At 44.4% G+C, this 14,190-nt stretch overlaps 1 protein-coding gene across 1 annotated transcript in view; it reads left to right on the top strand.

The window, feature by feature from the left end:
* The window catches only part of DNAH8 (dynein axonemal heavy chain 8), a 581,193-nt gene that overhangs the window by 521,123 nt on the left and 45,880 nt on the right, over nucleotides 1-14,190 (top strand). Inside the window, exons 82-84 of the mRNA XM_054024546.1 lie at nucleotides 2,386-2,504; nucleotides 6,289-6,491; nucleotides 13,837-13,910. Of these exons, the coding sequence (XP_053880521.1) occupies nucleotides 2,386-2,504; nucleotides 6,289-6,491; nucleotides 13,837-13,910 (396 nt within the window). The remainder of the gene's footprint in view (nucleotides 1-2,385; nucleotides 2,505-6,288; nucleotides 6,492-13,836; nucleotides 13,911-14,190) is intronic.

The raw sequence follows: 14,190 nt of genomic DNA, 5'->3' as shown, positions 1-14,190 counted from the left end.
CTAGTGAGCCAACCAGACCTTTCTTAATATACAGTATATATACAAGTCTTAGCATGCCTCTTCTTTCCCCTGCATTGATCTAAGAATCTTTGCTGTAGAAGACTTTACTTCTCATGCTACGTCTACACTACACACCAGTATCAGTATATATGTAGTTACATGATGCAGTGAAAAGCAAGCTGTGTGCACATGTCCATGAAAGACTCCAGCAGGGGGAAAGACTTCATCAGATCCCTGCTGCTGGAGCCTTTCACTACATTGAGAAAAGACTCTGGGAGCTGGGATGCAGCGGGGATTTCCCCCCACCCTTACCAGACCTTTTCCCCGCTACTGCTGTCTTTCCCTGTGGTGGGACAGGGCTCTCGCAGTGGGCAGTTGACGGAGCTTTTCCCCACTGCCTCTCACTGCCTGAGTCTTTTCCTGCATTGGGAAAGACTCCAGCAGCAAGGAAGGAGCAGGACACTTTACTGCTAAAAATAGCAATGTAGACAGGGAGGCATGGCTTAGCTGAGTAGAGAGCCCTGTAGGGTATGCACTTGTGTACATTCCCACACCCTTCAGGCGTGTCTTTACTCTATTTGCCTAAGCCGTGCCTCACTGGCTACACTGCTATTTATACCCATGTGAGGGGGGCTATGCGCAAATGTACACAACACAGTGCCAAAAGAAGCATGCAGTATAGACATACCTTCAATCACTTCATTCAGGTCCCAATTCTGCCTCTGTTTTTTAGGTTTTTATATAGAGACCATCATTGTGGTCTCACTATAGCTTTCATATCTCTTGACAGATATTCTAGGAGAGGTGTGATCACTCTGCTGGTCAGACTTATTCTCAATTGGTCAGACTTATTCTCAGTTGGCATTTCAAAAGCTGCATAATATGATGGCTGTAGGTTAGCATCAGCTGTTATTTTTGACTTGGGCATCTTTGACCATTTGGCCCAAAGTGGCACATGTGACCATTTTAGCTATTATCTCTTAGTACTTTATTATTAAGAGAGACGTATCAATTATAAAACTCTTCTTCCTGCATGCCTGTAGAATCATCCTGCCAAACAGATGAACTTACTAGCTTCCTACATAGACTATAATTCTCTGTTTGGGTAGTAATCTATTCTAAGGCAAATTATTTGGAGACTATACCTTAATATCACAAAATTTTATTGTAATATCTTAATATTAGATTATCACAGTGGTTCTTTCTAGCCCTGCAATCCATGAATATTACAGTATACGATTTGGGAATCTGTCTATACAATTTATGAATTCTGGTTGACATTATGAAATTATCATGAGCAGTTATGACTCTTAACTGGGGACGGATAGCTCAGTGGTTTGAGCATTGGCCTGCTAAACCCAGAGTTGTGAGTTCAATCCTTGAGGGGGCCACTTGGGGATCTGGGGCAAAATCAGTACTTGGTCCTGCTAGTGAAGGCAGGGGGCTGGACTCAATGACCTTTCAAGGTCCCTTCCAGTTCTAGGAGATGGGATATCTCCATTACAAAAAAAAAAAAAAAAAAAAAAGGTGTTGGAAGGAGGCACATAAACTAGGGAGATACACACGAACAGGGAGCATTGGAGGTTTTGGCCCTTTTGTCTCTAATTCAAGAGGAGAGAGAAGCATTGCAGCATATAGGGGCCTACATAACACAGGGACTCTGCCTTCCTTCCTGAGCCAAGATGCTCTCCCAAGGACTCTCCAGGGAAGGATGAGCTAGTGAAGGGCACCGCAGTTAAGATGTTTAGTGTTTTCTAAATGTTCTGTATTCTTTTGTGCTTTATATGATTAAGTAAAAGAGAATTATGTTAAAATCCTGTGCAAAGTGTGTATGTGTTATCTGCTTCACAGTTACTACAAAAGTCTCCTGAGACAGTAAAACAATAAACAAGAAAATTCACACCTTGAGATGGAGTTCTGTGAGAGGGTGTGTTTAAATATGGGAGACTCCAAAGGATCACCATTGCATCCAGGGGCTAGGCAGCTGGACAGCAAATTTCAGTTCTCACCCTGGGGTGATAGATAAAGGGTCTGTGCCCCAAGAATGTGGCCAGGGTCCCCAAGCAAGGGGTAGTGACTGGATTCCATTCATGCCTTGTAGGTTTAAAACATCTAGTGATCCAGGGATCCAGAGGCTTGTATTCCCCTCACAGCAGTTTGGTGGATGGTCAGTCAGGGGATGCTCAAACAGATCTGTCACCAACATCTTAATATCACAAAACATATATCTCCAGAAATGCTACAGAATCTCCCCATGATGTGACATATATTCTGCTTAGCATAATAGTATGAAGGATATTATTAAAACATAACTTTCTAAAATGACTGTGTACATTTTCTTATGAGCAAAGTTTATTTATGTGTTTATTCATGTAATAAATTTAGATATCCCGCAATGAGAAGGGGTGGAAAAGTTGGTTTGATAAAGATGCTCCTGAAGAAGAAGTTATTCCTGATGGATACAATGACTCACTAGATACTTGTCGCAAACTTTTGCTTATCAGGTGAGAATCATCATAGGTTTTGGAGCACTGTTTATTACTGAGACAAGTTACTTATTGCAGTAAATATCGAAGTGTATCATTGTGCTGTAATTAATAGTATCTGCACTGTATAAAGTTTCTATATATGATATGCAGTAATATTTAACTATTAAGATTCACTCACTGAAAAAGGAAACCCTTTATGTTTGGAATCATCTAGTATGTAGTTAGGTATTTTCTGGAAAACTATTTTCTTCAACTTTGCCTTAAATATTAAGGAAGGATCATCATGCTAAACAGCAATAGGAAGAGAACTCTAGAAACCTCCCTCCAAAAATTATTGAAAATGTTAAAATCATTTTCATTCTATATATTTTCAAAATGATTTTTTTTTATTTTTTGTGTGGAAATTATCATAATTTTTATTTTCATTTTTTGTTTTCAAAATAACTAATTTTCAAAAATGAAGGGTTTTTTGTTTTTAAAAAGAGATGGGGTTATTAAATATCCCATTATGTGACTACATTGATTAATCAAAACTGCCAATGTAAAAACAAAACAAAACACCCCCCTCCCCTAAAAATAGGGTGGATTGCTTTAAATCAAAGTAATGGAAATCACCAATTTTAATCATGATTTAAATCAGCAAGCAGAAAATCTTGATATAAATAATCGATTTTAATCATGTTTTATATTTGTATTTCTTAGTTATTTTTCTAAAGAAAGGTTGATCTCATTAGTTGGTAGGTATTAGAACATGTTATATGCAAATAAACACAGCATTTACATTAAATTTTAGTCCTTCTTTTGATAACCAAGGGGATACAATATATGTGTACACATCTATTTAAGCAATTAGGATCTTAATGTTTACATTTTAGATTCTTAATTTTTACATTTTTATTATGGTAGAGAATGGTGAATGGTGGACTTCGTATTTACCAAATTTTATTTGTATTCTGTTTCAAGAGCTATTTGGATGGAAAATTAAATTAAATTAAAATGCACAAAAACAGCATTTTAATTGTTTTTAGTCTATAAAACTACTTTAAAAGTGCTGGATTCACAAGAAAAAACTTTATCTAAACATTTATCAAAACATGTTTTACATTTAAAATTAACTGATTTATTAAACAAAGGAAGAATTATCTGTTGTTAATTAATTGTTTCTGGTCATCATGTCCTTCAAGATTTTAGGAGAACAGTAGATCTCAACCTCTCACACCTAGTGTGATTCATTGATTGAAAGAGGAAAATAAGCTTTCCTGAGTTTTTTTTTTCAACTCCAAATTGGTTTTGTAACTTTGAATGAACTAATTATTGAACAGAACTAGCTGAATAAATTGAATGAAAAAAAAAATACTCTCTGCACCTGCAGAAGAGGCTATTGTTGACAAAAGCTGGTTTTAGCTCTTCAGCAAACTGGTTCCAGGTCCTTTAAAACTGGGCAGCAAATATGTACTGGTTAATAGTATTTTATTTTAATTTAAATTATTTTAATATATTAGAATAAGTTTAGGCCTTAATATAGTTTGTCAATTTCAAATTTAATTTTAAGTATGTTTAGTTTTTAAAAATAAAACCATATTTAATTTAAATTAAAAAACTGATTTAATTTTTTTAAATCTGGTTTTTCTAAAATAATTAATTTGTATGCGTCCTATTAAAAAGGAAAGACTGCAACTCAACTCAAAAAATGAAAGGTACAGTGGTAGTAAAAGAAGGATTCAGTGACCAATTCTGTTAAGTTTTATATACTACTTTATTTATTCAAAGCACCACTCCCATTGGCATCAGTTATAGCTGGGAGTATTCAGCACTTGTGCTCAAGTTGGGCACCCAGAAAATGAACTTACATTTACTGACCACCTGTGAAAAGTTTGGATTAAGTGACTTGTCTTGTAGTACATCAGAGTTCCGTGGCTAAGGGAGGGATAGTATCCATTTATCCGGGGCAGTATTTCAGGTGCTTTAACAATGAATTCATCCTTTCTCTACATATAATCCACTTCCTCATTCAATACATGCCTTCCAACTTTTGCAGCAGATGGGGCAGGGATCTTATAAACAACGTCATTAATTACACGACCTCTATTCACCCCCAGAGAAAGTCCATCCTGTGTGGTGAAGGAGGCAGGGGTGCTGTGGAAAAATAGTATGTGATCATCTAATTGAAGACTATATCATAATGCATGTGCACAAGAGGCCAAATTAAAGTTGCACAGGCAACAAACTCTAACAAGTCCCTATTGAGCATAAGCAAACTTTTTTTCAAAGGCTTATACAGTAGACCCTCAGAGTTATGAACACATTGGGAATGGAAGTTGTTTGTAACTCTGAAATGTTCGTAACTCTGAACAAAACATTATGGTTGTTCTTTCAAAAGTTTACAACTGAACATTGACTTAATACAGCTTTGAAACATTACTATGCAGAAGAAAAATGCTGCTTTTAACCACCTTAATTTAAATGAAACAAGCACAGAAACAGTTTCCTTACCTTGTCAAATCTTTTTTTTAAACATTCCCTTTATTTTTTAGTAGTTTACATTTAACACAGTACTGTACTGTATGTGCTTTTTTCGTTTTTTGTCTCTGCTGCTGCCTGACTGCGTACTTCCGGTTCCAAATGAGGTGTGTGATTGACCAGTCAATTTGTAACTCTGGTGTTCATAACTCTGAGATTTACTGTAACTTGGCCAGATTAGGATGCTTTTTTTGTGAGAACAGTAAAAAGCACCCCTTTGGCACAAATGGAAGTTGCTCTACTAAATGTCAAAGCATGAAGGCACTTCAGTTTCTCAAACAATTTTAAGATTTGTTTTAATATGAGCAAAACAACTTATTTTCCCCTAATTGTGTTCTTGAACATGGCTGAACTGTTTTTGCTGAAACTTTCAAAAAAAAAACAGCCTGAGGCCGGTACCCAGAATGGAAAATTTCAGTCCAAACAGTTAAAATGTGCAAAGTTATGAGCAACTGAAAACAGGGTCTTACAATGGAAAGTGTTGGACAACTATAAGTGTAAGCAGTACTGCCAGCTGTGCCCTGTATAAAAATTTATACATTGGGTGCAGGGCCGGCTCCAGGCACCAGCCTGGCAAGCAGGTGCTTGGGGCGGCCACTCCGGAGAGGGGCGGCACGTCCAGCTATTCGGCGGCAATTTGGCGGATGGTCCCTCACTCTGGCTCGGAGCGAAGGATCTTCCTCTGAATTGCCGCCAAAGATCACAATCGTGGCTTTTTTTTTTTTTTTGGCTGCTTGGGGCAGCCAAAACCCTGGAGCTGGCCCTGATTGGGTGGTATTATATATTATGTAGTATGAGTCTCTACACAAGTAAGTTACATTTCTCATTATTAGCCAGTTCTTGACACAGCTTTAATTTCATAACTGAACCAATCCAACTGATAGAGCGTGTAGTAACATGGCTTCAGTGTATCTAGTCTGTTTACTATGAACAGAGCAGTGCTCTAGTGTATCATATTTTCTTGTTCCACTTGGACATTGAGGAAATTGTAAACGCAAGTTTAATTGTGGGGGGGTTTAAAATTTTTTTTTACTAATGACTCCTCTGTGGCTGGGTTTGCAAACTTAACCCATTTTTAAGGTCTATTAAAAACAAATAGTTAAAAATGTTTTGGAATAGAATATTTTAAGTTATTTTATTGTCAATATTTCCTTAACATGTTTTGTCTTGTATATAACCTCACAGTCTCAAATTTCCCTCCATAGCCTTGAAATGAAATGAAATAAAAGAAAAGAAAAAGATACTGAATTTGTAACTCACTACATATCTGTATTTCCAGGTCTTGGTGCCCAGATCGCACCCTTTCCCAAGCCAGAAAGTATATTGCTGATTCTCTGGAAGAGAAATATACAGAACCAGTCATTTTAAATTTAGAGAAGACTTGGGAAGAAAGCGATACACGAACACCCCTTATCTGTTTCTTGTCTATGGGGTCTGACCCAACTATTCAGATTGATGCCTTGGCGAGGAAACTTAAACTGGGTATGAACATAATTATTCATTCTCATCATAAAAAGGAAATATAACTTTGGGGATTTTATTCTATAAAACTGTTTTATTAAACCTGCCTTACCATTAGTTGTCCCTGAAACTTTCTCATAGAGATGGAGAAAGTAATTAATACTTTAAATAAATACTGCGGTGCTGAATATCATTCTTTTAGGGAGTGCAATAGTAATATGTTCTCAATATTTACATTGCTTGTTAGTTATCTTCCTTCCAATCCATGATGTTATTCATTCTATAATTTTAAGTATTTCTGATAGATACCTACTCTGTCTTATAGCTTGTCTACACAGGATGTTACTGCACAGCAAACCAGGGTGTGAATGTACATTGCATTAGCTTGCAGTGCAGTAAAAACCTGTGTGGACACTGTTGTAGTGCACTAGAAGTTCTTTTTCGAGTGCTTGCTCATATCGATTCCAATTAGCTGTGTGCGCGCTGCGTGCACGATCGTCGGAAGATTTTTACCCTAGCAACACTCAGTGGGTCGGCTATGGCGCCCCCTGGAGTGGCATCCTTATGGCACCGGATATATGCTCCTGCCGACCCAACGCCCCCTCAGTTCCTTCTTACCGCCCGTGATGGTCGTTGGAACTGTGGAGCACAGCTTAGCTGATCTCCACCTTCCCTAGCATTAGTACCTGTTAATAGTTCTGATTAGTGATTAATAGTTGTTAATAGTTGTTAGTAGTTACTTAGTGTAGTTAGATTTAGATTACTCACTGAGGGGGAGCGGGGCCTTCTCCCCTCTCCCCTGTCCTGGTGGGTCCCCGGGTTTCAAATCCTGCTCGGCTTGCCTGAAGCCGATGCCTACAGGAGACCCCCATGATTCCTGCCTAAGGTGTCTGGGGGAATCCCACCAAGTGGATAAGTGCCGCATTTGCAAAGTGTTCAAGCCAAGGACCAGAAAGGAGTGGGACTCTAGACTGAAACAGCTCCTTATGGAGGCAGCACTTAGCCCTGTCGTCTTCGGTGCGGAGTGCCCCGGCAGCACCGACTGGTCCGGCACCTAGTTCGGACTCTACTAAAGACTCACGTCAGACCTCCCTGGCGCCCCCACCACCACGGCACTGGTCCCTATCGCCGAGTCAGAAGAAGAAGCAGCCCAAGCAGGTCCAGGCCACTTCTTGTTTGTCGGTTCGACAGCCACCAACGCTGCCCGCACTGCAGTTGGAGCCGCATCCATTGCCGAAGCACATAGGACAAGTAACGGCTCCTGCACCGTCTACTCCGGCGCCACCAGGGCCATCAAGTCTGGTGCATGTAAGCTCCCCGGTGCACACCATGGTCGAGCTGAGACTGCCCTCCACATCGGAGACCTTTTCAACGGGACTTGATCACGCTCACAGAGTCGACTCCTCTGCAGCCAGCAGCACCTATGGTGCGGACGGTGCTGTCAAAGGGGAAACTGTCCCTGATGCGACTGCCGTTGTCAGGAGAAGCAGGACAGCACCGGTCCTGGTCCCAATCATGGTCCTGGCACCCTTCATGGCATTGCTCGCAGTCCTGGCACCCATCTCGCTCTCGGCACCAGTCGTACTCGCGGCGCCGCTCCAGCTTGCGGAGGTCCAATTCGCATTACAGCTGGTACCGATTGGACTCTCGGCACCACTCCCTGTACCGGTCAGAGTGGCGCTTGTCCCGGAGCCAATCCCAGGGCTGATCTCGCCGAAGGTTGCCGTCGAGATCCAGATCAGGTTCCTGGTACCGATACGAGCGCAGGCACCGTTCACTGTCTCGGTACCGCCCTGCATCACGCCACCGGTCCCCGGCACCACGGCACCATACGGCACCAGGACACTCGGCACCATCAAGTACGGCACTGCCTTGGCCGTCTTGCTCAGCCTCTGCGTCGTCTCGCTCACAAGGTGGCTATCACGCCCAGGACCAGGCTGAGGGCGATGCAGGCCAGTGGCCGAAAGAAGGCCAGGACCCAGGGCAGGAACTCCCACAGTGGTCCTTTTGGATCCCCTGGGCATACCATCAGGCCCAAGGGGTTCCTTCGGGGGCCTCCCGTTCCACCCCTTCAGAGCCATGGTATCTTCCTCCCACCCCCACCCCAGGGGTTCTGAGGCAACGGCTCCACTTCCATTACAGGCCCACACCACTAGCGTGACGGACCGGGAACAACAAGATCCCCCACAAGAGGACCTCACGCTGGATCCCTTAGGGTATCTTCTTCGTCCTCGCCTGATGAGGCAGTCGCGGGAACCATGGTTTCGGGCCCTCCTCCTATGGACCTCTGTGCCCACCAGGAGCTGCTCCGCAGGGTAGCACTCAATATGAACCACCAGGTTGAGGAGGTGGTGGAGGTAAAGGACCTGGTGGTAGACATTCTGTTGGCGGAGACACAGTCCAGAGTGGCCCTCCCTGTCATACGGACAATACAGGCCAATGCCAAGACAATCTGGCAATTGCCAGCCTCTATTCCACCTATGGCCAAAGGGGTGGAAAGAAAATACTTTGTTCCCTCAAATGAATATGGGTACCTGTACACTCACCCCCAGCCGTGCTCCCTTGTCATGGCTTCGGTCAACGAGAAGGAACGGCACGGTCAGCAGGCCCCTGCGCCTAAATCTAAGGACGCTAGACGCCTAGACTTGTTTGGGCGTAAGGTGTACTCGGCCAGAGGCTTGCAGCTCAGGGTGGCTAAACAGCAGGCACTCCTGAGCCGATATGACTATAATTCGTGGCTCTCTATGTCTAAATTCAAAGAGTTGGTCCCACAGGAGTACAGAGAGGAGTTTGGGGCTCTAGTAGAGGAGGGCAAGAAGGTGGCCAGAACCTCCCTACAGGCCTCTCTGGATGTGGCGGACTCGGCAGCTAGGACCCTAGCCTCGGGCATAGCCATGCACCGCATCTCATGGCTTACCACCAGAGTTACAACAGACCCTCCAGGACCTACCCTTCGAGGGCCAGGGCCTATTCTCTGAAAAGACAGACTCAAGACTGCAGAGTCTGAAGGACAACCTTGCCATCATGCGTTCACTGGGCATGCATACGCCGGTAACACAGAGAAGGCCCTTCAGACCGCAGCCTCAGAGACCCTACCTGCCCCCTCGGCCAAGACAGGACTTCTTTAGAAGATGGGCCGAGGTGGTATAAGAAAGCAGACTGGGCACCAAGCCAGTCAAGGCCAAAGCCCCCCCAAACCATCAGTAGGGCCTAAGCAGAACTTTTGAAGGTGCGCCCGAGGACGGCGCACCAGTCTCCACTCAGGATCCTTCCCCTCCTTTCGAAAGCCATCTCTCCCACTTCCTCCGTGCGTGGTCTCGCATAACATCAGACCGTTGGGACTTGCGCACGGTGGAAAGGGGATACTCCCTCCAATTTGCTTTCCTCCCCCCACCCCCCTTTCCCGTTCCTCTTCAGGGACTCCTCTCACAAGCACCTCCTTTTACAGGAGGTCCAATCACTCCTACATCTGGGGGCGATAGAGGAGGTTCCAAGAGACTCCAGGGGCAGGGGATTTTACTCCCAAGGCCAAGGGCGGGCTCCGGCCCATCCTGGACCTACGCGGACTCATCAAATTCCTGGGAAAGATGAAGTTCTGCATGGTCTCACTAGGGACCATTATTCCTTCCCTAGATCCTGGAAACTGATACGCCGCCCTCGACATGAAGGACATGTACTTCCACATTGCGATCCATCCAGCGCACAGATGCTTCCTTCACTTTGTGGTCAATCAACGGACTTTCAATTCACCATCTTCCCTTTCAGCCTCTCTACAACCCCCAGGGTCTTTACCAAGTGCCTGGCTGTTGTGGCTGCTTCCCTTTGTCGACAACGGATCCAAGTGTTCCCGTATCTCGATGACTGGCTCATTCGGGGTCGCTCCAGGGATCAAGTGCAGTCTCATGTTCAGATCACCATGAACATGTTCAATCAATTAGGCCTCCTGCTCAATGTCACGAAATCCACTCTGGTACCAACCCAGAGGATAGAATTCATAGGAGCAGTCTTAGACTCAAGCCTAGCCCAGGCATTTCTGCTGGAGGCACGCTTCCAATCCCTGGCGAACATCGTCCACAGCCTGCAAAGCTTCCCGACCTCCACCGTGAAAACATGACTATGCCTCTTGGGGCACATGGCCTCTTGCACATATGTGACCAGGCATGCCAGGCTACGACTACGTCCACTCCAAGCCTGGCTATCAACAGTTTACTGACCAGGTCAGGACAGCTTGAACACGGTGATTACCATTCCGCCAGGGATATTAGCCTCTCTAGGCTGGTGGTTGGACCCCAAACCAGTGTGCGAAGGGGTGCCATTTCACGCCCAACAGCCCTCCCTAGTCAGGGATGCATAATCCTTGGGATGGGGAGCCCACCTCGGGAACCTCCGTACACAGGGGCTATGGTCGGCAGGAGAGTTATCCCTGCACATAAATGTACGGGAACTCAGAGCAGTGCACCTGGCATGTCAGGCATTCCGAGAGCACATTCAAGGCTGTTGTGTTGCAGTCCTCATAGACAACACAATGGCCATGTTTTACATCAACAAGCAAGGGGGAGCCCGGTCGTCCCTCCTCTGTCAGGAGGCCATTTGATCCATCTGGTAGCGTCCTTTCTCCCGGGAGTCCAGAACACCTTAGGGGACCACCTTAGCAGATCATTTCTGGCTCACGAGTGGTTGGTTCGTTCGGATGTCATCCACTCCGTCTTCCGGAAGTGGGGCTTTCCCCTGATAGTCCTATTCGCATCTCGCGAGAACTGGAAATGCCAGGTGTTCTGCTCTCTCCAAGGACGCTCCCCTGGTTCCCTGTCAGATGCCTTTTTAATACAGTGGAAGTCTCACCTGTGCTATGCCTTTCCTCCATTCCTGCTAGTCCACAGGGTCCTGCTCAAACTGCGCAGGGACAGAGCCCGTTTGATTCTGGTCACCCCACCGTGGCCCAGACAGCACTGGTATAACACTCTCCTGGAGCTGTCAGTAGAGACTCCAATTCCACTCCCGCTGTGGCCAGACCTGATCACTCAAGACCATGGACGGCTGTCACCCCGACCTGCAATCTCTCTGCCTCACAGCGTGGATGCTGCATGACTAACTCGATCTGAGCTGTGCTGCTCTCGCTTGGTACAACAGGTCCTTTTGGGTAGCAGGAAGCCCTCTACCAGGTCCACGTACCGAGCCAAGTGGAAGCATTTTTCCTGCTGGTGGGCTCAGAGTCATACGGCCCCTCTACAGGCATCAGTGCCTATCATCTTGGCCTACCTCCTGTCCTTAAACCAGCAGGGCTTGGCAATATCATCCATCTGGGTGCACCTGGCAGCTATTTCAGCTTTCCACCCGGGTGAAAATGGGCGTTCTATCTTCTCCAATCCCATGGTCACTAGATTTCTCAGGGGGTTGGAGTGTCTGTTCCCACGAATTAGACAACCAGCCCCTATGTGGGATCTTAACCTGGTCCTCTCCAGGCTCATGGGTGCCCCATTCGAGCCGATGGCTACCTGCTCGCTCCTGTACCTTTCCTGGAAGACAGCCTTCCTCGTTGCTATCACCTCGGCGAGGCATGTGTCTGAGCTCAGGGCACTCACATCGGAACCACCGTATACGGTGTTTTATAAGGGCAAGGTACAGCTGCGACCACACCCCACCTTCCTTCCTAAGGTGGTGTCTGTCTTCCATGTCAACCAAGACATCTTCCTTCCGGTCTTCTATCTGAATCCGCACGCTTCTTGACAAGAACAACAGCTTCACTCTCTAGATTTTCGCAGGGCCCTCGCCTTTTACATCGAGCGAACAAAACCTTTTAGGAAGACGACCCAGCTGTTCGTAGCTGTGGCAGACCAGATGAAGGGCCTCCGGACTTCACCCAGTGCATCTCATCCTGAATCACATCATGCATCCGTGCGTGCTGACTTGGCTGGTGTCCCAACTACACACCTTACTGCCCACTCCACTCGGGCTCAAGCTTCATCCTCCGCCTTCCTGGCTCATGTACCCATACAGGAGACCTGTAGGGCAGCGACTTGGTCATCGGTACATACCTTTGCTTCCCACTATGCCATAGTGCAGCAGTCCAGAGATGATGCGGCATTTGGTTCAGCGGTCCTTCGTTCTGCGACATCTCACTCCGACCCCACTGCCTAGGTAAGGCTTGGGAGTCTCCTAATTGGAATTGATATGAGCAATCACTTGAAGAAGAAAAGATGGTTACTCACCTTTGTAACTGTTGTTCTTCAAGATGTGTTGCTCATATCCATTCCAAACCCGCCCTCCTTCCCCTCTGTCGGAGTAGCCGGCAAGAAGGAACTGAGGGGACGCTGGGTCGTCAGGGGCATATATCCGGCGCCATAAGGGCGCCACTCCACCGAGTGTTGCTAGGGTAAAAATCTTCCGACGATCGTGCATGGGGTGCGCGCACACCTAATTGGAATGGATATGAGCAACATATCTCGAAGAACAACAGTTACAAAGGTGAGTAACCATCTTTTCTGTAGTGCACTTTGATGTACTATCATTTCAAACAGCAGTACATCAAAGCACGCTGTACAGAAGTTTTAGTGCGCAATAGCTGTTTCTACACAGGACATTACTGTGTGGCAAGCTAGTGCTCTGTAGATTAACACCCTGGCTTGCTGCACAGTAACATTGCATGTAGACAAGCCCTTGAGTTTTGCATAACAGCTGAGAGTGCTGTCTCTTGATTGTACTATTCTAAATATTTCTTGCTGCAGATAGCAAGATAAGCCATCATTTGTTTATTTTTATGAAATTATTTCTGTAACAAAAAGGAACTTTAAAAAAAATTCTAGACTTTGTGCATATATTGTGTCTACAATATTTGTGATATTGTACATACAAATTAAGTAGTTGCATGCACAAGTGGTTAAATACATTTATGCTAATTAGTCACATTAGAATGTGCAGTTACTTGATTTGTGTGGACAGTTATAATTTTGCCTGCAAATTTGGTTGCTAGTTGCACATCTAAACTTCTTGAAAATCTTGCTTTGCATGTAATTAGGAGAAACTATAGTGTTCAAATTCCCATTGACAACAGTAATATGAGCCATATTTATTCCCTTATAAATACATAGTATGTCTGTTGAATATATAGTTTCAAGTGCTTCATTAGACTTTTAATATTTATAGAAAATTACGCTCATATTGAGAAATAATTAAATATTGAAGGCATACCAACTGAATAAATAGGAATACAATGTGTATATTTGTATATTAAAATAGTGCTTCATTACATCTTTCAGGATTTTTTCTCAATATCACTTTGAATTAATCATTTTAATTTCACTTGTTCTTAGTTGAAGAAGCTAACATATATACATTCATTAACAACATGGTGTTCCATCTATTGTAGAATGTAGGACTATCTCTATGGGTCAGGGACAAGAAGTTCATGCACGCAAGCTAACTCAGACATCAATGCAGCAGGTATGAAAGAACACTGAAATGCCAGTTAAGGTTCTGTGTTGTTTTTTTATGCCCGTTATACCCATACCCTTGTATCCTAGAGCTAGAGTTTCTGTGTAAAATTGACTCTGGGTTTTATATGCTCATCTCAAGGTCAGAAATATAAAAAGTCCCACATCAGTTTAGTGTATTTATATCCAATGCTGAAAATGCAATGCAGCACTAGATACAGAAAATCAGCAATAGCAATAGAAAACTTCTGAAAATCAACCCGGTTTTATCTAGGGAAGGAACCATCTTT

Source organism: Malaclemys terrapin, chromosome 3, assembly GCF_027887155.1.
Source record: "Malaclemys terrapin pileata isolate rMalTer1 chromosome 3, rMalTer1.hap1, whole genome shotgun sequence".
NCBI classification, from domain to species: domain Eukaryota; kingdom Metazoa; phylum Chordata; order Testudines; family Emydidae; genus Malaclemys; species Malaclemys terrapin.
Note: the sequence above shows the minus strand (reverse complement) of the source record. Positions and strands in the feature narration are given on the sequence as shown.